Raw genomic sequence first — 20,419 nt, 5'->3', positions numbered from 1 at the left:
CAGCTTTTGAAGTATTTCAGCTACCATTAGTTATGTCTTGAGTCAGTTCTTGTTTAGGTGTTCCAGGCAGGCTGAAGGACAGTACAATGGTTGAATTTTTCTGCTTGTTTTCAGTGCAGAGGGAGGATTTAAGGATGCCATGAGATGCAGGTTGGAGAAGACTATTTTCTCCTCCTCCCTGGTGGGAATGGTACTACTTAGGGTGGTGTACACAGAATTATATCTGACAGACCATTGCGGGAATGACACTGTGGATGCTGGAGCTGGCCAGCTCTGCAGAGAATTTCAAAGTATCCTGCTGTAGTTCTAATTGAATTTAATGCTTTGCTTTGATACAGGCTTTTAAAAAAACATCCCTTCTGCTTTTATGATTTCTTTGCTTACGGCTGTGTGTAATTCCCAGGCAAAGTAATAGAAGTGTTAGAAAATTCTTTTAAGTGAAGTTTAAATTGGGGTGTCAAACTACTTAGGACTTTTCCACTTATTTGATGAAAGCAGAGGTGACAGCATGGAACAGTTGAGGATTCTTTACAATGCCTTACAGCCCTGGTCACAGTCCATTGCACTGCATGTCTGTTTTCCGGCTCCTGGCCATTGTTGGTAGGACAGCAAGGGAAGAGAGGTTTAGGAATTTGAAGGCAAATGGCATATTATTACTCAACTGGGCACCTTCAAGTTTGAATTTGGCATCACTGATTGAGATTACAAGAAAAACAGAAGTGAAAAGGGCAGCCTGGAGCATGGTGTTTAAGATATGTCAGTCTTTTGTATTGTATGAAGAAGTATGTGTTCCTTTACAGTGGATATATTGCTTCTAGGAGAAAAAAAAAAATAAAGATGCAGCAAAGCAAAATAAGGAGAAAAATAATATTTAATAAATTAACTCTAAAATATTTCAGAAAATTGTACTGGGTAGATGCCTACCGAGATTGTCTCTATGTCTCTGAACTTGATGGAAGATTCCGGAAAAAACTGGTGGATCGGTGTGTGGATGCCAACAATACTTTCTGCTTTCAGTATCCCAGAGCAGTTGTTGTTCATCCAAAATATGGGTATGACCTTTCAAGAGTCCTTTTCCTTTCTTTTGCAAATAATCTTGCACTATTCTGAAAATCTGAAGTAAAATTGGGCTGCTTGCATTTAGATTTCTGTGATGTTAGTACTTAGTTGCAGGTTAGGAAAAATACTAGCTTGCCTGTTGTGGGTGTATATGCATGGCTGTCAGCCAAAGGGGATTTTGGTTCCATATGGACTAGAAAGTTCTGATTGCAAGGCTATAAAGGTTGATAGAAGTGTGTATGGTTTGGTAGATGTTGGGGCTGACTGAATTAAATTGTGATTGCACAATTGTCTGCTGTAGCAGTTAAACTCAGAAATATATTAGCTTTCTTCTTCCTCCATCTCTGCTTTAGTTCTATGGCAGGAAATTACTATATTTGAGGTGTGGATTCTAGTATTTACTTCAACAATCCTAACTCTGAGTATTCATTTGAACAGACAGATTTACTGGACAGACTGGGCAGATCGAGCCTATATTGGACGAGCTGGCATGGATGGCAAGGAGAAGACTGTGATCATCTCTACAAAGTTGGAATGGCCCAATGGACTTACCATAGATTACACCAATGACAAGCTCTACTGGACAGATGCCCATCTAAATTATATTGAGTATGTACACAGAAAATAGTAAAACAACTGAATGATTGCAATCACGTCAGATTGTGATGGGAAAATGTATAGGTGCTGTAAAAAGAATATGTATTTCTGCCCACTTTCTACTTCCTTTAGAAAACCGGATTCAAGATGTCTGGGGTAGTAGATGATACGGATCATTAGATGATACAGTAACCGAGTTGCTACATTCACTGAAAATTGTCCAAAAATTACAGTGAAAAGGTTCACACTCTGTACTAAAATATCCAACTTCTCTTTATCTAATTATACAACCTGAACCAACTCAGAATTAATTATAAAGTCCCTGTTTTTTGATTCTCTTGTTTCTGCTTATAGGTAAGAATTGAGCTGTAACTAAACTAGTTATGTGCTCGTAAGTTGTATACAAACCTTTAGAAGATGTTTGAATGTCCATAAGTATGAAATGAAATTTCATGCTGGCAAATGGGATTCTTTTGTCAATCAAGAAAAATCTATACATTGCTTCTAGTACTAGAAAATTCCCACTTAAATAGCTGTAAAAATGAGTAATAGTTATTTGATTATTTCAATTCTTTTGAAATACGTGTTACTGAAATATTTTGAAACCATATCTATATGCACATTTAAATCTATATTTGTATTTAATTCTATTCTTCTCCACATTGATTCTTCTAGCAGCTTTTTCTATGCTAAAGTATTAAAGATGTCTTTTTAAAAATGTAAGGTAATTGTATGTATGTTTCTCTCTCTCCTCTCTTGTATTTCATAATTTCCCAATAGCAAGGTATTAGTAAAAATGTAAAATCTTGTCAAAGATAGCTCAGCAAAGGAAGCTCTAAATCTGAAAGACATATAAAATTTAGGAATATAAGAAGCCTATTATTGTCTTCAGTGTTCCATTATTGCAGTCTGAATCATCTAGGCAAGCTAGTCTCTTTTGTGACAAAGATAACTTGCTGTTAAGGCAATAAATGTGCAAAATTTCATTGTTCTAGCCAATGTGCTTCTGTGGGAAGACTGTACATTTCCGTGGATGTTACACTATTCCATTTATTTCCCTGAAATAACCTGTTTTACTTTCCTCCACATACTAAAATGAATAAGCTAAGGATGGTGATCTGTCTTTCGGGAGTAAATAAGCTGCAATTCTACATTGCATGTTTCTGGTCACCAGTATTTATGGACCATAAGCATACATAATGTGAAGAGAAAAGCTGGAAAGAAGTTTTAGGATTTATCTGATTGTTTCACGCAAATTTTTCTTTGTGGAGGTACTCTGACCTGGATGGACACCATCGTCACACGGTATATGATGGGACTCTACCTCATCCATTTGCAATTACAATTTTTGAAGACACGATATATTGGACTGACTGGAACACAAGGACAGTTGAAAAAGGAAATAAATACGACGGATCAGAAAGGACTGTTCTTGTTAATACCACGCACAGACCATTTGACATCCATGTTTACCATCCATACAGACAACCATTTGGTGAGAAAACAGAATCAGATTTGTGTTTAGAGGGTCAGCAGTTATCTGGGGACTAGTTGTAAAGGGTCCTGAGTGCATTCAGCTTTTGCCTTTGCTGAGTGGAATAAAATGCACAGATGTAGGCATCTGCTTTATATATATTAAATTGCCCGTTCTTTGAAAAGCAATGACTGGTAATGCATAATTTTAAATTAGTTTCTAAAACATCATGGCTTAATAGCATACATTTTGTGTATATGAAATGACATATATTTCTCTCATGAAATGCCTACTTACCTAGGTTTTGGTTTTCAACCTCTTCATTTAAGGTTTCAAAACAGCATTAGAGGAATCTCTTGTAGATTGAAACCTTTGTGTTCTGGAATTTACAGTGTATGGTGATATTTATTCTTCTGTTTTATCAGTTAATAATCCGTGTGGCACCAATAATGGTGGTTGTTCCCATCTTTGCCTAATAAAAGCTGGTGGTCAGGGGTTTTCCTGTGAATGTCCTGATAACTTCATGGTCATACAGTTTGGCAATACAGCCCACTGCCTTCCAATGTGCTCTAGCACCCAGTTTCTCTGTGCAGACACTGAGAGGTAAGTCCACTGCTCACCATAGCTTTGTCCATGTGTTTTTAAAGATATGTTAGTCTGTTCAAAAGGGCAGGAAATTAGGGATTCCTTCTGCTCTCATTATGAGTTTGTGATGTGCTTGCAGAGAGAAAACCAGGAAAAGACAGGAAGATAGGCTTTCATTTTGGAAAAGTACTTCTAGACTGGTTCCTTAAGTAGTATTTTAAACTTTTTTTGGTGTTCTAGGCATTGCTAATGTAGCAAATTTTAGGTTGTTAACATAAACCCCCAGAAACCATTTCTTGTTGAATTCTCAAATCTGAAAACTTTTATTGTGGGGTTTAGTTTTTGGGGTTTTTTTTCTAACATCTTTTACAATGTGTCAATTTTTGCCAAATATATACTGTGTGCCCGTGGCCCAGGAAAGCCATGCAGCTGATGGGAGGAAACATTTCTAACCCCTTTTACTGAGACAGCAGAGGAGGGAGAGGAATGGTGATAGAAGAGCCCTTGTAGGGATGTATCACCCTGGAGCCTGTGAGGCAGGTGTGCTTATAGGGTTGCCTTTTGAAACAGTGTTATAATGATAACTCCTAGTGAAATTTTTGTGCTAAACTTTGGGTGAATTTTTGAAATATTACCTCATTAAAAATCCAGTTGGAGATTGATCTAACAAGTATGAGAGAGGACTACCACAAATAAACATAAAAATTTAAATCTTTAGTATTTTATTCTTCTTGAACTGTCTTCTAGAGGTTCACCAATATAATCTGTTTATCATCTCTTTCTGATCTATTTTGTGAACATTTGACATATGAAATAGAAGACATAAAATTCAAGATGTTTTGATGTTTCAAGAAATAACATTTAGACAAGACTGTCTTTTGTGCCGTAAAAGGATGGTTGTACATCTCTAAAGCCATGTTCTCAACAAAGAACACGGTGTTTTCTCTTTGTAGGTGTATTCCCATCTGGTGGAAATGTGATGGACAGAGGGACTGTCGCGATGGCTCTGATGAGCCCCCAACCTGCCCGCACCGGTACTGTCCTGTGGGGCAGTTCCAGTGTAATGATGGGAACTGCACAAGTTCACATTTCTTGTGCAATACCCTGCCGGATTGCCATGACAGATCAGATGAAGATCCTGTACTTTGTGGTATGTTCCAACAAAGAAAATAGTGTTTTGCCAGTATAAAACATGTAATCAACATGTATATTTTGTAATCATGATCCCTTTTTCAAAGATGAAAAGATCAGATAGATTGGTGCAGTTCTTTCTAGTCTTGCACCTGCTGGAGCAATTCACCTCAGTGCAAGCCAGGTGAAGGAGAGAAAAATGTACTATATCAAAACATAAACAGTTTCTATACCTTCAAGACAGATTTGCCCTGAGGTAAATTACCATCTGAGGTATAAAATATAAGAAACAGGCCTCACTTTGTTTTGCTCTGAGTAAAGCCATGGTGATTAATAAGAATGTAAGGCTTCCTAATGCTTGGGTCAGTCTAACAGGTGTGCTAATTTTCCCTCTATTCTACTTTGCAAGATGAGATAAAATTATTACATCCTCTGCAGTGCACAAAATCCACTTCACGTGGGAAGGTTTGTTTTGGAAAGCTGTATGTCATAGCAGTCTTACAGAAATGTAGCATAATTATGCTTTTGGAATAATGTTATTGCCTTAAAAATCTATGCTGTTCCACATACTTATGTCTAATTTTAAACAGCATATCCTAACTTCTCTTTTTGTAAATAACATAGTTCTGGCAGTTGCAAGCAAGTAATATAAAGCAAAGGGGAAAGCAGTGGGGTTATATAACTAATATTTTCATTGCCTTCCTTTTCAAAGTGGTTCTAACAATGACAGAATTAAATGAAACGTCAATCTTGACTGAGTTTCAAATGGATCTTTAATGTGCCACGGGAATTAAAAGCAGAAGTGTGGCGGCTGTGTAATGCACTGATTTTAACGTACTGGATACCATAAAAACCAGTTTAGGTTTATGTAATTCCTTTTACTCATTATCTCATGGATGGGAACATCAATGGTCTAGAACATCAATGGAAATGATAGTATACCGTTTTCTCTTGAACGGTCTGGCAGTGTATGTAAAAGAAAATAGTAGAGTGGAGTACAGTGAGACAGAAATTCTGGAAGTGGAGATAAGCAATGATTCCCGTTTTCAGAGGTACCCTGTTTGCCAGCACTGCTGATACCAGCTTTCAGTGCTTTGCCCTTTGGAAATAGAGGCTATACATTTGTAGGTTATGAAGCTGATAATAGCATAATCTTCTGCTGTATTTTCTGTCATGTTCATTCATAGAGAAACAGGTTCATCAGGCAATATACACCTAAGCTGATAGCATGGCCAGAGCCAAAATGCCGAAATAACTCTCCTGTGAATTGAGTGGGAGACCCTGCCTCAATCTTACTGAATGCTGGGTTTACTTCCCTCTGCTTTAGGGGGAGGTAATCTATGTCTTGCTGCTAGAAAACTAGAGCTTTAGTGAGCTTGTCTGAAGATGCCTGGGGAAAATGTGACATGTGATGTTAAAAATGTGTAGCTAAACCACTTTAACTGGGCAAGTATATGTGACATTTTAATTTTTTTTCTGCCTTTATTTTTAACTGTTGATGTAAACATAAGGGCTCAATCAATAAAATAGCAACAGATAATTTCTGTAAGTTTCAGTATCCTAACAGCTGATCTGTATTCTTTCAGCTAATCACCAGTGTGAAACTCATCAGTGGCAGTGTGCCAACAAACGATGTATCCCAGAAGCCTGGCAGTGTGATAGAGAGGATGACTGTGGTGACAACTCGGATGAAGATACTGCTCACTGTGCCAGTAGAACCTGTCCCCCAGGGCAATTTAAATGTGACAATGGCCGCTGCATCCCGCAGTCCTGGAAGTGTGATGTGGATGATGATTGTGGTGATAATTCTGATGAGCCTTTCCATGAATGCAGTAAGCACACAGCTGTAGTAAAATGCCTACATTAAAGTGCATTAAAAGCAGAGTGAACCACATAATTTAATTTTCCTGAGATTGAAAGTTTATTGGAAAGGAGTATTTTATGCAAGCTAATTGCTTTTGTGTAGTAAAGAGTGTTAGAAAACATAGAGACTATGTGATAATTTACTGTTTACTTATTCTTGAAGCAGAGAAAGCTTATGATGGCCAGATTATCAGAAACTGGCAGCATCTCGCTCTGACTTTCTTGATGCTAGGATTTTCCTATATGATCTAGCACGTCTCTCTGAACCAGTGGGCATCTTCAAGAACTTGTTACCAAGTTTTGCCATCTGAGGACAAGCTGCCTCCTCTGGCTCCCACATTTGGGGCTATTGCCAGTGTCACCAGCTCTGAATGGTTAAGGGAAAAATACGAGTGTGATTTATCCTGTGATGGATTTGTAGCATATGCAGAATATGAGCAGCATAGATTGGAAAAGATAGTAAAATCAGATACATTTAATGCTTTCTCTTTTACAACACTGGAATTAGCAGATACTCTTTTCAGTCAAAATAATTGACTGAAAGTTATAAAAAATTAGGAGAGGCAGAAAAGCAAGGAGGACAGTTAATGGCTAAGTGACACAATTAATTTTGACAACTGTCTCTTTCAGTGGGACCGGCTTATCGATGTGACAATCATACACAGTTCAGCTGTAGATCCAACTACCGTTGTGTACCGTTGTGGGCAGTGTGCAATGGGAATGATGACTGTAGAGACAACAGTGATGAACAAGGCTGTGGTGAGTTTGGAGAAGGTCATTTCAACGTAACTTTGTGCCTAAAATATTTCTCCATTTTGCAAACACCCAGCTTTTCTGAAAGCCTTCAATAATAATGTACTGGGGCAAAAGACTGTGCTAATGTGTCCTGTTTTGTTGGCAAACTGTCTACACTGCAGAGGAGATGACTTGCAATCCCTTGGGAGATTTCCGTTGTGACAATCATCGATGTATCCCGCTGCGCTGGAAGTGTGATGGAGATAATGACTGTGGAGATAACTCTGATGAGCACAACTGCCGTGAGTTCTTGTTCTGTTTGTAATGATATTGTCTGACTTTTGACTTAAATATCCTTCTATTTTTTATGAGAACAAGGCAGACAGCTCCCAAATGCAACCATTCTTTGTTTTATATAGTAGTCTGTCTTTATTTGCTGAAATACCACACTGATATCACAAGGATACATTCTAGTTACATAAAAACACTGATCAATCTGGTCATCACAATAAGACAAGTTCCAGTTTTGCTCTAAGTGACATTTGAATATATAGTTTCTTGAACAATGACAGTGGATCTTCTCTGAATTGAATTAAAAGCTCCTGGATAATTCTGTGTTGAAACAGTCTGCAATGATTTTCCTTTTTTCTGTGTCAGGGGGGACATAGAATATCTACCACATTTAAAAAGGACTTAGGGGGAATGTTGTTTTAACGTCATTTAATTTTAAAGATTTTACCACCTTATCTGCCCACATTACTTTTGTCTGATTCAGTGAGGCAGGTGTGGATGTTTAACTCTACATCTTTTCATATTTGTACATTGATTTTAAATGAAGGTCCTCGTGAGTGCACAGAAAGTGAATACCGTTGTGACAACCTGCGCTGCATTCCTTCCCGGTGGATCTGCGACCACGATGACGACTGTGAAGACAATTCAGATGAACGTGACTGTGGTGTGTATTATCTGAATGCTACCTCTTACATCTTCACACTATTGTTTCTAATGTGATAAATTATTTTGCAAAATGATCTTTTATGGGAAGCACCTTTAAAAAAATAATATTCATCCTATCACTTTAGTCACTCCACCAAAAGAAGAGAATATCACAGTTTTAGAAGTCTGTGATTTTCCAGTGTTTTTTAGAGAAGAGTGTTCTCAAAATGTAAGAAGTTAATGTGTGTTTGAAGAAGAAGACATTTCAACAGTTACTTCTGAATCTTTTCAGAGCTAAGAACCTGCCACCCAGGTTATTTCCAGTGTGACAGTGGACACTGCGTTGCAGAGCGCTTCAGATGTGATGGAAATGCAGACTGCCTTGATTTCTCTGATGAAGCCACTTGTCGTGAGTTATAAGCTTTGCAATTGGAGCTCACTGTGCTCACTTTCAGAAAGATTTGTACTTTTCCCTATTTTTAAGTGAGATGACTCCTTAGAGATATAGAATTCTACAATGCTCAGTGATGTTAGTAAAAATTCAGGATAAGCATATTTTGAATCAGCTTTTTAATATAACAATGGGTTGCCGTCTCTTGCACTGATAGTAAACACATTCTTAATGGCACAAAATTAATGAGTTTACCAAGTCCAGGAGAAGATACACATGTGATTGAATTAAAATTTTTTCACTATCCCATGAACACTGCTCCAAAGTGTTTGAGTTGTACCAAATTCTAACATTCTAAGGTTTTGTAATAAGATAGTTTTTTATAATACTCAAAGTAGTAAGGTGTCCTAAAGTATGAGTGAACCCAAGGAAATTATATACTTTTCCATTTCTGTTTTCCTTTGGTATATTGATCTACTGTGAAAAAAAAAATCTGTACCTTGCCTGGGTCTACAGCTGCACCTGTTTACCCAGAAATTATTTTTCCCAGCTGGAATGGAAATACTCCCTCAGTGCTCTATCTGCATTGACTGACATCAGCTTTTTGGGTGACACTGATGTGTTGGTTCTGACCCACATGTTTCCATGATTTTAGACTTCAGTACTTGGGAGAATTCCTTTCTCTTCATGTTGGGCAGTTTTGTACATCTTTCCATGTTCTTAATTTTAACACAAGTGCTTTAAGTAAGAAGGGGCATCTGCACAGTACTATCTTTATTTTTCTGATGGTAACCACATTCTGGGAAGTACATCACAGCAGCTATCTTTCAGAACCTGAGCTACAAAATATTTGACTGTTCTTAAATAGAGGGTAAAGTGTATGAGAAGCCACTGAAAGGGCAAGGTTATGGTTTATTTATATAGGTTGGTAGATAATATTTTTGGGTTTTCTTGGTTTAGTTCAGTTTCTTTCACAGCTTTTACAGAATATGACTGGGAGTTTTTTGCTATATCAGCATGACTCCTTTTGGAATTACGTCTCTTATGTGCTTCTTCAATCATTCATGTTTGGTGTCAGTGAGGTTAATTATCTTTTTTATTGAACTAGATTTGTCAATAACAAATTCAAGTAGCGTTTGTTAAATTAATTTGTGTATTTTCAAAAGCTTGTGTAATGTTAAGTTGTTTCACTACTCATTTAAACCTGAATTAACTACTTGTGGCTGTGAAGAAGTCTTCAGTCCCTGCAGCCTGTTGTTTCTGTACATCTTTGAAGCACCTCATATAATATCTCCTATTATGGAGAGAAGTTTTTTTTAAAAATAATACAGGGCTGGGCTGAATATTTTTCATGAAAACACAAAATTTTTATTGTAAATGAAAATGACATACTTTTCTCTTTTTTCAGCAACACGGTATCCTAATGGTACATACTGTCCACCCATGCTGTTTGAATGCAAAAACCATGTCTGTATTCAGCCATACTGGAAATGTGACGGGGATAATGATTGTGGAGATGACTCTGATGAAGAACTTCACCTTTGCTGTAAGAGAGAGGAATTATATTAAAATTAAAAATATGCTTAATCTCCACATATAATACATCAATTAGAAAATAAATTGTAATTATTTGGGATGAGTGCTAAGAATTTTGCTTTATATGCAAGTTCACTTCATTCTCTGATATTTCTCTCTGCCTTGAAGTTGTTTGTATATGTGGTTATGAAAGTAGGGAAAGGCATATCAGAGACATAAGCCCACTATTTCATGGTTTCAAGTGGGTTATCAAAAATAAAAATGTCCATTTGAAATGAAAAATTAATTCAGATAAAGGTGCTGAACTTTCAAACCTATTAGTGTTGTCAGGACATCTTTGTAAATGCAGCTGAGAAGTCCTGAGGTCTAATAATTAGGTGTTGGAGGTGCTACTTAAACTGTTTTTGTCAATTATGCACTTTAATGACATGTTGGATTTCTCATCAATTTACTTGATAAACAAACCTAGAAACTTCAGTGTTATATGTAGAGAATTTGTCTTTGGCCAAAGATGTGGTCCTATCTTCTGATAAAAAAATGGGTAACATCCTAACAGACAATCACCAGAATGTGCAGATAGTATTTTTTGTCTGAATGTCTCCTCACCTTTTGAAATATACAAAACATATAAATGTTCCAAGAGAAAAGTGATATGAGTAATTAGTATCAAAGTGACTGATTGCTCTCTGTGCTTCCAGTGGATATTGCTTGTGACTCTCCATTCCGTTTCCGGTGTGACAACAATCGCTGTATATACAGCCATGAGCTGTGCAACCAGGAGGATGACTGTGGAGATGGAAGTGACGAGAAAGAGGAACACTGTATGTTTACACAAAATTGAGCATCAAATTCAGTAATTTTGATGTGCTTAATATTTAATAATACCAAAGGGATGTCAAAGTTAACCACAAATAATGAAAACAAGACCTCACTATGAAATATTTTGAACTATGGTTGTTGGTACTATGTATTTATAACTCACTGTGCAAGTAGCAAAAACTGGAAAACATTTGTCTGAAAGGTAAAGAGCATGATTTTCAAAACAGTACTGTATTTTCTTATGAGCATCAGCTACATTTGTACATCTTATTGTGAACTCCACGTAAAAGGAGGAAGAAGAAAGAGTTTGGCTGTATAAGTAAGATGGGATGGGATGGGATGGGGTGGGATGGCCAGCTGGGACTTCCAAAATAAAGAAATGGATACTTCCTGAAGTTGTGGCACTTAACTGACGGTTAAGCACATATTAACATCTTGATATTTAGGCCCAGACTCTGCAGAAGTTCTGTTAATATTCAATAGGTTTTTGCCCTCAGATATCTTACATAGTTCTCGCTGGCTGACTGTGCTGTACATTTTCAAGTTTAATCATATTTTTGGTTGCTTAATGATATTATTTGCTGGCTTTATTGTACAATATTCTAGAAGTTACTAGTTCACTAATATCTCCATAATTTCTTGAAGTCTGCAGTAGGTGTATGAAGTATATTGCTGAAGGATATTAGTAAGTTTGCACTATTAAAAAGAAAGTTTAGTCAACTATTAACACGAAGAATTTTCCTTCTGTCTTTTTTTATAAAATAGCAGGACTTCTTTCAGTTAATGGAGATTTAACTAGAAATCAGGATGTTACATCCTGGTTATGGTTTTAACTTTATACTGACTTCCAAAGTAGCCTTGTTGCTGTTTTACTAGATGGCATCCGCTTCCCCGTTAGCAATGGGGAACAGTGCTGGCTGTTAGTACTTCATAGTTTAAACTGTGACAGAGAATATTTCTCTTCTTGCTTGTAGGTAGAGAACCAACACCAAGACCTTGTAAAACTGAAGAATTCAAGTGCAGTAATGGAAATTGCATTCCCCTGCATTATGTCTGTGACAATTACGATGACTGTGGAGACCATTTTGATGAAATGGGCTGCAGTAAGTAATAATATTGATAAAATACAAAATTATAATGCTGTTGAAATAGAATTTTCTGAAACTGAAAGCAGTGAATGTTTTTTCTTGAATAGCATACTAAGAAGTATTGTTTCTTAATTAGCCTGTGTGAATTTCCTTAGTGTTTTTTAATAAGCCTATTGTAGGATTATTCAGTTAGCGAGGACAATATTTATTCTTTTCATTCTTTCATTATTTTAGTTTATTTTGTTTTAATTCTCTTCTGTTTTCATTCTTTTGTACATGTCTTCCAAAAACATATAGATGTGCTACTTAGAGACATGGCTTTGAGGGTCTTGGCAGTGTTTGGTTTACAGTACAACCTGATGATCTTAAAGATCTTTTCCAGCTTGAATGATTCCATCATTCCATGAAATTCCATGCTCTGAACACAGTCTTTTTTAGGCTTAAGGTATTCATACATAAAAAAAAAAAAAAAAAAAGGTTTGATCTTGTTTTGAATTGGGTTGCTTTACAAGAACATCCGTCTATTTCAACCATAATTGCAATAGACCAAGCTATGGAGATATTCATGGGCAGACTGAACTGATAGATGTTGCTCTAGCCCTGTTAAAAATAAAAGTGTATTGAGATGATTCTATTTTCCTTTTTATGGACATGACCACAGAATTCGTTAAGGACCACTAGTTCTTTGCCTGTTGGCCCTCTCAGATCCTCCATACACCTTTTATTAACTATTTATTATATATTTACTACATCCATTTATATGTCAAACCTTTGACTTGAACTTTGAGATGAGAGGTATTCCATGGAATCTCAAAAAAATCCCACCAAACAAAACCCTAACTTTTTATGTCAGTATGTAGACAGCTGCAGAGTGGTTATATGAGCATACACTTGTAATTTCAATTTGAAATTACACTTGATGTGATGGCATCAAGTGAAAGTGTGCCAAATGGTGATTTGCAATCCATCAGACTTCTAAAACACAAAACCTTGGAAGTCTATAGTGTAGTCCATTTTGAAGCAGCTGATTTCTCTGTTTCAATTACTATCCCAATGAGCTTTAGGTCATACAGCCTAATGCAATGACTTGAAAATATAGAACTATAAAAAGGCTTTGAATCAGTGTGAAACAGACACCTTTTGATGTCTGCATTCTGCTCTTTGGGGATAAATGTGAATACAGATCAGATGGTAACATTTGGAGTCTTCCCAACATTAAATACTTGCTATAATGAAAGTAGAATATTTGTGTGTGTATATGTACAATGAATTTATATTCTACATGTATATGAAAATGAGCTGTTTAAACTTAATTTAATCAGCACTGGAGTGCATATGTAAAAAGGAGATAATCAGCTTAATGTAAGATTTTTGCCATACATCTGTATCTTTTCCTCATATTCTTCCAATAAGCATACTATTTATCTTTTCTGCTTACATAAAAAATCTGTGTTTGTACTCAAGTATTTTATGCATATATAGAGTATACATGAACCAATAGAATTCTATATGTACTTTCAGAAGTGTGTGATTTTCATTATCTGTTACTGACTGACTATTATCCCTGACTTGGCTTTTCCATTATAGGAATGTTTTGAAGGGCAGTGCATTCTGTGCAATGACCTGTACTGACTGCAGTAGACTTTAGATTGGGTTTGGCATGAGCTACGTGTCTTCTCTCTAGTTTCCAGATGTTAATAATGTAGGGCCTGTGCTATGCATGCTATCAATTGACAATATTTCTTGTTCAGCTGATAAGAAAGCACTAGATAAGAAAGACCTATGTTGGCAAAGTTAGGAGTTAGAGTCAAATCTCTTCAATTCCACAGTTGCTGCAGATTGGTGGTAATGTAGAATGTAATTTCTGTTAAGGAAGGTGAGCTGTAATGATAATGGCTCTTTTCCTGACCCTCTTCACTACTTTTTTAGTTGACAGCTCTCTTAACCTGTGGTTACCATTGTCTTCTAACTTTAGTTAGAAAAAAAGGAAAGGAAACTAACTTCATCTATCTGAAAACTATTTTCAATTGTAATAATGATCGAAATTATTATGCCTCCCCCTTATTACCTCATTTTTTGCTTATAATTGTATAAATTGCTTTATTTCTTTCTGGGTTTTTTTCTTTCAGATCCTGGAACCGAGCGAACTTGTGCAGAAAATATCTGTGAACATAATTGTACCAATCTGAATGAAGGAGGCTTTATCTGTTCCTGTAGGCCAGGGTACAAGGCCAGTGAAACTAATCGCAACTCCTGTGAAGGTATTTTTAATCTTATAAATGTCTTCTTGCTGATAAGTGTTCAGAGACCTGTCACTTCATCATTCTAATGTGGCCACTCATTTTCACATTCTAACAGGTTTTTTATACATTTATCAGATGCTTCCTAAAAAGTTTTGCTGTTGAACCATGTTTTCTAACATGTATGCCTCATTCAGCAAAAAATTGGCTCCACAGTTAAGACTTCTTTTAAGCTTTTGGTGGTTATGGATGTGTTTTTGCTTTGCAGTGCATAGGTTTTGTCATCTTTGCAATCTGAGGGATAGAAATTTGATTTTTTTTTTTCCCCTTATTGAAAATCAACTTACTGGAGGTTATACTCTCCTTCTGTTCTGTTCTCAAGCAGACCTACAGTAAAGGTGTGTTGTTCCATATTTTTCCCTGGGTTTTATGCAGATAAAATGTGGTGAGGAGCCTACTCAAAGGCCATGGTATGTGGTCATATATGGCAATATAGTACCTTCCCTGTTGGTGTTCCAGTATGTTTTGATGAGAATCCTTCTGCTTTTTTCTTCCACCTCTTGTGGACAATTTGTGTAGTTTTATTTCACATGATCCAAGGCCACCCCTCCCTTTCCCTCCTGCTGATATTTCTTAGGACTATGTGTCTTGGCTTCAGCATTTCAGGAAAGCTTTTCTCTCGCAACTCATTTTAGTTGCCTCATCTTTTGTCTTACCTTATTGATTTAACACAAAAATACATGGTCAAAAATGCATCTCTGAAAATAAATCTGTTAAGCAGGATTGCAGTAATGTAGTTATTGGCAATTTGTAGTTAAAACGTGGTAAACAGCAGGTGAGTGATGAGGAGTTCTGTTTGATAACAGATGCTGACTTTAAGGATCACTTATTAGGTCCCTGATCTTTTAGAGTATTCACAGAGTAATGATGACCAGCATAGAATCATTAAGGTCAGAAGAGGCCTTTAAGAATTTCCAGTCCAACCATCAAACCAAGCACCACCACTGTAACCCCTAAACCACAAAACTGTCACTCAGCACCAGATGCAGATGGCTCTAAAATACCTCAAGGGATGGTGACTCCACCACCTCCCTGGGCAGCCCACTCTGATGCCTGACCACCCTAAGAGTGAAAGTTTTTTTTCGTAATATCTAATCTGAATTTCCCCTGTCTCACCTTAAATCAGTTTCCTCGGCTCCTCTCACTGCAGGCAGCAGTGAGACTGGCTGAGACTGGCCCCCACCTCACTACAGCGTCCCTTCAGGGAATTGTAGAGAGCAAAGTTGTCACCCCTGAGAATCCTAAAGTCTATACAAGAAAGAAATCAAGTTTTAGGAATCTTTTCTCTTCTTGTGTTTAGATATCAACGAGTGTGAGATCTTTGGAACATGCACCCAGGACTGCAAGAATTCCAAAGGAAGCTATGAATGTTTCTGTGCAGATGGCTTCAGGTCTGTGGGTGATCAACAAGGGAAACAGTGTGCAGCTGATGGTATGTTAACCAATAGCGAGGTTGATTGCCACCTGTAAAGACCAAGTGCAATATAGCAACTTAATTTTAACGTAATCCTCTCTTTTATAAGAAGGTGATAATGAAACCCAAACCTTATTTTGTAAGATAATACTATCTGTGTATTCCACCTATTCCATAATCAGGAATGAAAATGCTCATCTCTGCTTCCAGTTGCGAACATTAGAAAGGATACCCTGATTTGAATGCCTGCATTCATTTCTCCTGAAATTCTCTGCAAACAAAAACCCGTTTTCCTATGATTATCATTAGAAGGAAATTGATGTTGCCTGTTCTTGAAGTTTAGATTTTTTCCAACAAAACAATGCATCAGAAAAAAAGTTGCGTTAACCTGGCATAAATCAAAGGCAGTTTGATGACAGGTTGCCATTAAATCTGTTCATGGACCTATGCACACAAACAGAAGGACTTTGGCCAGTGTTTCAGATCAGTTATTGGCTTTTTATTGTACCTCAGTGCAGTGACTACCATGCGTGGCAGCTGTTGAATAGGCAGAGTTGACTCAGAAAATAATAGTAATAGATCAGTAATAATAAAAATAAAGAGGTGAAGAAAATAGAAAAAAGTTATGATGGAGCAGCATTATATAAAAAAACCAGTTCTGTATCTAGAAAAGTAGTTATACTTTAATAGCTTTAAGAGATAAATAATAGAAATATGGTGTGCCTAATCAAATATTAAAACCTTCAGGACAGAATGCCTGTGACCAAACCTAGATGCTACTGGAGGTTTTGAAACCTAAAAATTATTTGCAATATGAAAAATGCTACAAGAAAATGAGGTCTCCAGGTTACCTGTCCAGGAGCCTAGTTCAGCAAATATTTACTGCTGAGTGTTAGGCTGGAAATGCAAAAGGACGTTTTTACACTTCAGTTTTCCCTGGCTGCCTGTTTGTGCCTGTGTCAGAAATCAAGTTCTTTGATACCCTTCTTCACAGGCTTTGTTCAGGAGGCATCTAGACACACAAGGTGTTGAAGCTAAGTGACAGAAGATTATATAATTGTAGTGGTAACAATGAAATTTGTTGTGCCCAAGTTCTATTTCTATGTATACCCAGAGCTCTGCCCTGCTTTGTAGTACTGGCCCTCAAAATGAGGGCCAGGTGGGATATTGTTAGGCCAATCCAAAATTAAACTGCAGTCAGGAGAACATTCATCTGAATATGGAGACATTATAATTTAAAAACTTCAAGGTAGAACTTGGATATGTCATGGCTTAAGGACTGGCAATTTATTTGTTCTTTCCAAAAAAAAATTTTCTTTGCTGTACTTTGAGAGGGAAAGTGGAAACCCATATTGTGTAGTGGCATTCTGATTTTGAGATGTGATGATATGCTAACAATGTAATATTTAAGAATTTTTAAGGAATTATACACAAGACCTGTGGTAAAGGGTATAATACTATCCTCAGTGCTAAGCATTTCTATTTCTATGAATTTTGCAAAGTCATGAAGCTTGAATAGCTCTGAAGCTTTAGAAGGGGCCCTACAATCCCTCTGCTTCTTGTACAGACACAGCTTGTGAAAATCCCATTTAGTTTTAATTAGAAGTGACTTTCATCTGTTTTTTCTAAAATGAGAAATACATGAAAATGAATTCATGATTGTTTCCCAGGTAATCCTCCATTGTTACTGCTGCCAGATAACGTGCGGATTCGAAGGTACAATATCTCATCAGAACAGTACTCTGACTATATTGATAACCAGGAGCGCATCCAAGCTCTGGATTATGACTGGGACCCTGAAGGGATAGGCCTGAGTGAGTATGCTGGTACTCAACCATGCAACAGCTGGTTTTAAAAGATGCATTTCTGCAGCATGGGTGTTTAATTTACACTGGAAAGCAAAATCAAATTAGATCATCTGGCCAGATCTCAGTTGAATGTGCCCTTCCCCTCTAGTCATTCTCCAGCATCAGCGTAGGTACTTTTAATGCTTTAATTTAGTTTAGCTAGATTTTGATCTGGTTTTCCTTTCATTTTTGTATGAGTTTAGCTGTAGAATCATGCCTCTTTAGGATTATGCTGCACTAGAAGACTGTAATTAATTAAACCCTTCTTTTCCTTCTGCCTCTGCAGTTCCTAAACCTGGCTCAAGTCTTGCAAGAACTAATCTTTCTACTAAGCAGGAATGGCCAATAGATCCCTGCATTAACTTGTGTATTTGCTTCTTTCTCAGGTTTCCTTTTTTTGCTGTTTCCACAGGGCCACTGTCCTGGGCCATACTTGTTCCTTAGTGATATGAGTCTAAATTACTCTCAAATTCATGTGTAAAGGTTTCAGAGCTAAGATGCTCTGCTCTTGAAAAATATCACATATTTCTTGATAATCTAGCTCAAGATGACTTTAGATGTGTATCTTGCATATGATGGGTGACTTTAGAATTTACAGACCAACACAATGTACTTTAGTTGAACAGACAACACTTACCTTATTCGTAAATAAATGGGGCTGGTAACTTCACACAAGAGCCTCAGAAAAATTAGAATTTTCAACAAATATGTAATTAACTAGACATTTCTCATATATATATATAATTTTTTTTTTTTTTTTTTAAGGTATTGTGTACTTCAGCATTCTGGGACAGGGTTCTGAGTTTGGAGCCATCAAACGTGCTTATCTCCCCACATTTGACAGCAGTAGGAACAATCCAACAAAGGAAGTTGACTTGAACCTCAAATACATAGTTAATCCTGATGGGTTAGCTGTTGACTGGGTTGGAAGGTAAGTACACTGAAAAGCTAGAAAAATACTGTACCTTGAATGTGTCAATTTGTGAATTTGATCAGGCTGTGCAAAATCTACTTTTTTCTTCCTTATGAATTGTCTCTGAGTATGTCTAGTCTGAAGGTAGCTCAGAACAATGCAGTAAGCTGTCCTTGCCCATATGACACATTAATAGATGTGCATGTGGCTGACTGCATCACATATTCTGTGCAACTGGCAGATTGGTTGTGCATCAGGAAAGTGGTAATACACCAGCCTGCATGTCAGATGGATTCTTCTTCAATGACTTAGGTATGCTCCAGGGAACAAGCTTTCTTTACTGATGGAAGGAAACCTCCCCAACCCACAATGGAATTTTATCTTTTATCTTTGCTTATTCCTTACCAACTCTGTGCTATATGAGCAATCCCAAAACAGAAGTATCTTTAAAGTTTGATGAATGGATATATTTTCTCAGAAAATGGTTACGTTTTTGTAATTGTGTTTCAGAGGTTTTCTTCCCTTTTACTGACTGTGGATTTTTTAGCCTAAAACATGGTAATTTTTTAAACTTAACCATAGAAATCATGAGATCACTCCTTATGTTTTCTACCTTGGAGAAGATCTAGGACAAAGTTGGGCCTGACTCTTGGGAGTTTAACTCTGATGTTTTGCATATTATGATGCAATATAACTGTTAAGGGACATGGTGGACAGGCACAGCTGTAGTTCATGTGGAATAATGTTGAGAGGAACCTGATGTGTGAAGATGAACACCATGAAATGTAGTCAGGATTCTGTTTGAAGCTGAATGGACAGAGGTTACAGAGATTAGTCAAGCTTCTGAATGCTATTGCCAGATTTTGGATACAATATGATGAGAAAAAGTGAAAAATTGTATCTTTTCTTCGAGCAGTAGAGATAGATAATTAGGGTCTGGGCTAGCCCTTAGGTTGTTTTGCTGTTTGCTTCATAAACTGGAGGCACCTGGAAAACAAAATGTCTCTGAGGGCAAAAGGGAGTGTCTGAATTCTGTTCACAAATTCATATGGTCATGAGGGCAAGCATCCAGGATATATATCACAAGCATCCTGGCCTCAGCTTCATCTTGGTGAGCAACTTCAGCGCTTCAAACATAGTGCTGGCCTGATTTCAGAACAATGTTGAAATGTATTTTTAAAAACCACATTTAATTATCTGCACCTTATATAAAATGTTACACATGGTTTGAGACACTTAGTCTTGCTGCTCATCTGCCAACTAGAAATTACAGTATTTTTTCACATTCTCAGGCCAGCTAGGAGATAATTTATTCAAGCAGAAGACACTGTGTGATTAACGAGTGCATAATAATGAGTCTGTTTATTCTCTAAGGTCAAAAAAATTATAAAGGTGTGATGATAAAGATAAACAAAATTCAAGGAAGTGTACAGTGAGCACGCTGTTTATTAGGACTGAAAGCATTTTCATCTGATATGGGAACAATTTATTCATTAGTATCTTTGTCAGAAGACAAAAGTCTAGGGGAGCTTTGAGCTAATAAGCTGGATATTTCCAGAGCTGCTGCATAAATTACATGGTAAATGAATTTTTACTTGTAATGAACCTCATTGTCTCCTGGAAAACAGAATCTTTAAAGGTGCTTATTAGCCACTTCTATTGCTTAAAAGTAACAACGAAAATTTTCAGTAGCCCTTCAATGGAGATTATTTGACAGGGACCAGAGGTAGC

General features: G+C 36.9%; 1 protein-coding gene across 1 annotated transcript in view; it reads left to right on the top strand.

The window, feature by feature from the left end:
* Positions 1 to 20,419, top strand: part of LRP2 (LDL receptor related protein 2) — a 119,858-nt gene that overhangs the window by 88,214 nt on the left and 11,225 nt on the right. The window contains exons 51-67 of the mRNA XM_040069821.1: positions 900 to 1,052; positions 1,498 to 1,668; positions 2,928 to 3,151; positions 3,556 to 3,733; positions 4,669 to 4,865; positions 6,433 to 6,678; positions 7,340 to 7,468; positions 7,627 to 7,746; positions 8,283 to 8,399; positions 8,673 to 8,789; positions 10,180 to 10,317; positions 11,006 to 11,128; positions 12,101 to 12,229; positions 14,344 to 14,475; positions 15,815 to 15,946; positions 17,599 to 17,742; positions 18,541 to 18,706. Coding sequence (XP_039925755.1) covers positions 900 to 1,052; positions 1,498 to 1,668; positions 2,928 to 3,151; positions 3,556 to 3,733; positions 4,669 to 4,865; positions 6,433 to 6,678; positions 7,340 to 7,468; positions 7,627 to 7,746; positions 8,283 to 8,399; positions 8,673 to 8,789; positions 10,180 to 10,317; positions 11,006 to 11,128; positions 12,101 to 12,229; positions 14,344 to 14,475; positions 15,815 to 15,946; positions 17,599 to 17,742; positions 18,541 to 18,706 — 2,616 coding nt within the window. The remainder of the gene's footprint in view (positions 1 to 899; positions 1,053 to 1,497; positions 1,669 to 2,927; positions 3,152 to 3,555; positions 3,734 to 4,668; positions 4,866 to 6,432; positions 6,679 to 7,339; positions 7,469 to 7,626; positions 7,747 to 8,282; positions 8,400 to 8,672; positions 8,790 to 10,179; positions 10,318 to 11,005; positions 11,129 to 12,100; positions 12,230 to 14,343; positions 14,476 to 15,814; positions 15,947 to 17,598; positions 17,743 to 18,540; positions 18,707 to 20,419) is intronic.

The sequence above is a fragment of the Hirundo rustica genome, chromosome 7, assembly GCF_015227805.2.
Source record: "Hirundo rustica isolate bHirRus1 chromosome 7, bHirRus1.pri.v3, whole genome shotgun sequence".
In the NCBI taxonomy this organism is placed as follows: domain Eukaryota; kingdom Metazoa; phylum Chordata; class Aves; order Passeriformes; family Hirundinidae; genus Hirundo; species Hirundo rustica.
This window is presented reverse-complemented; position numbering and strand designations above follow the sequence as displayed.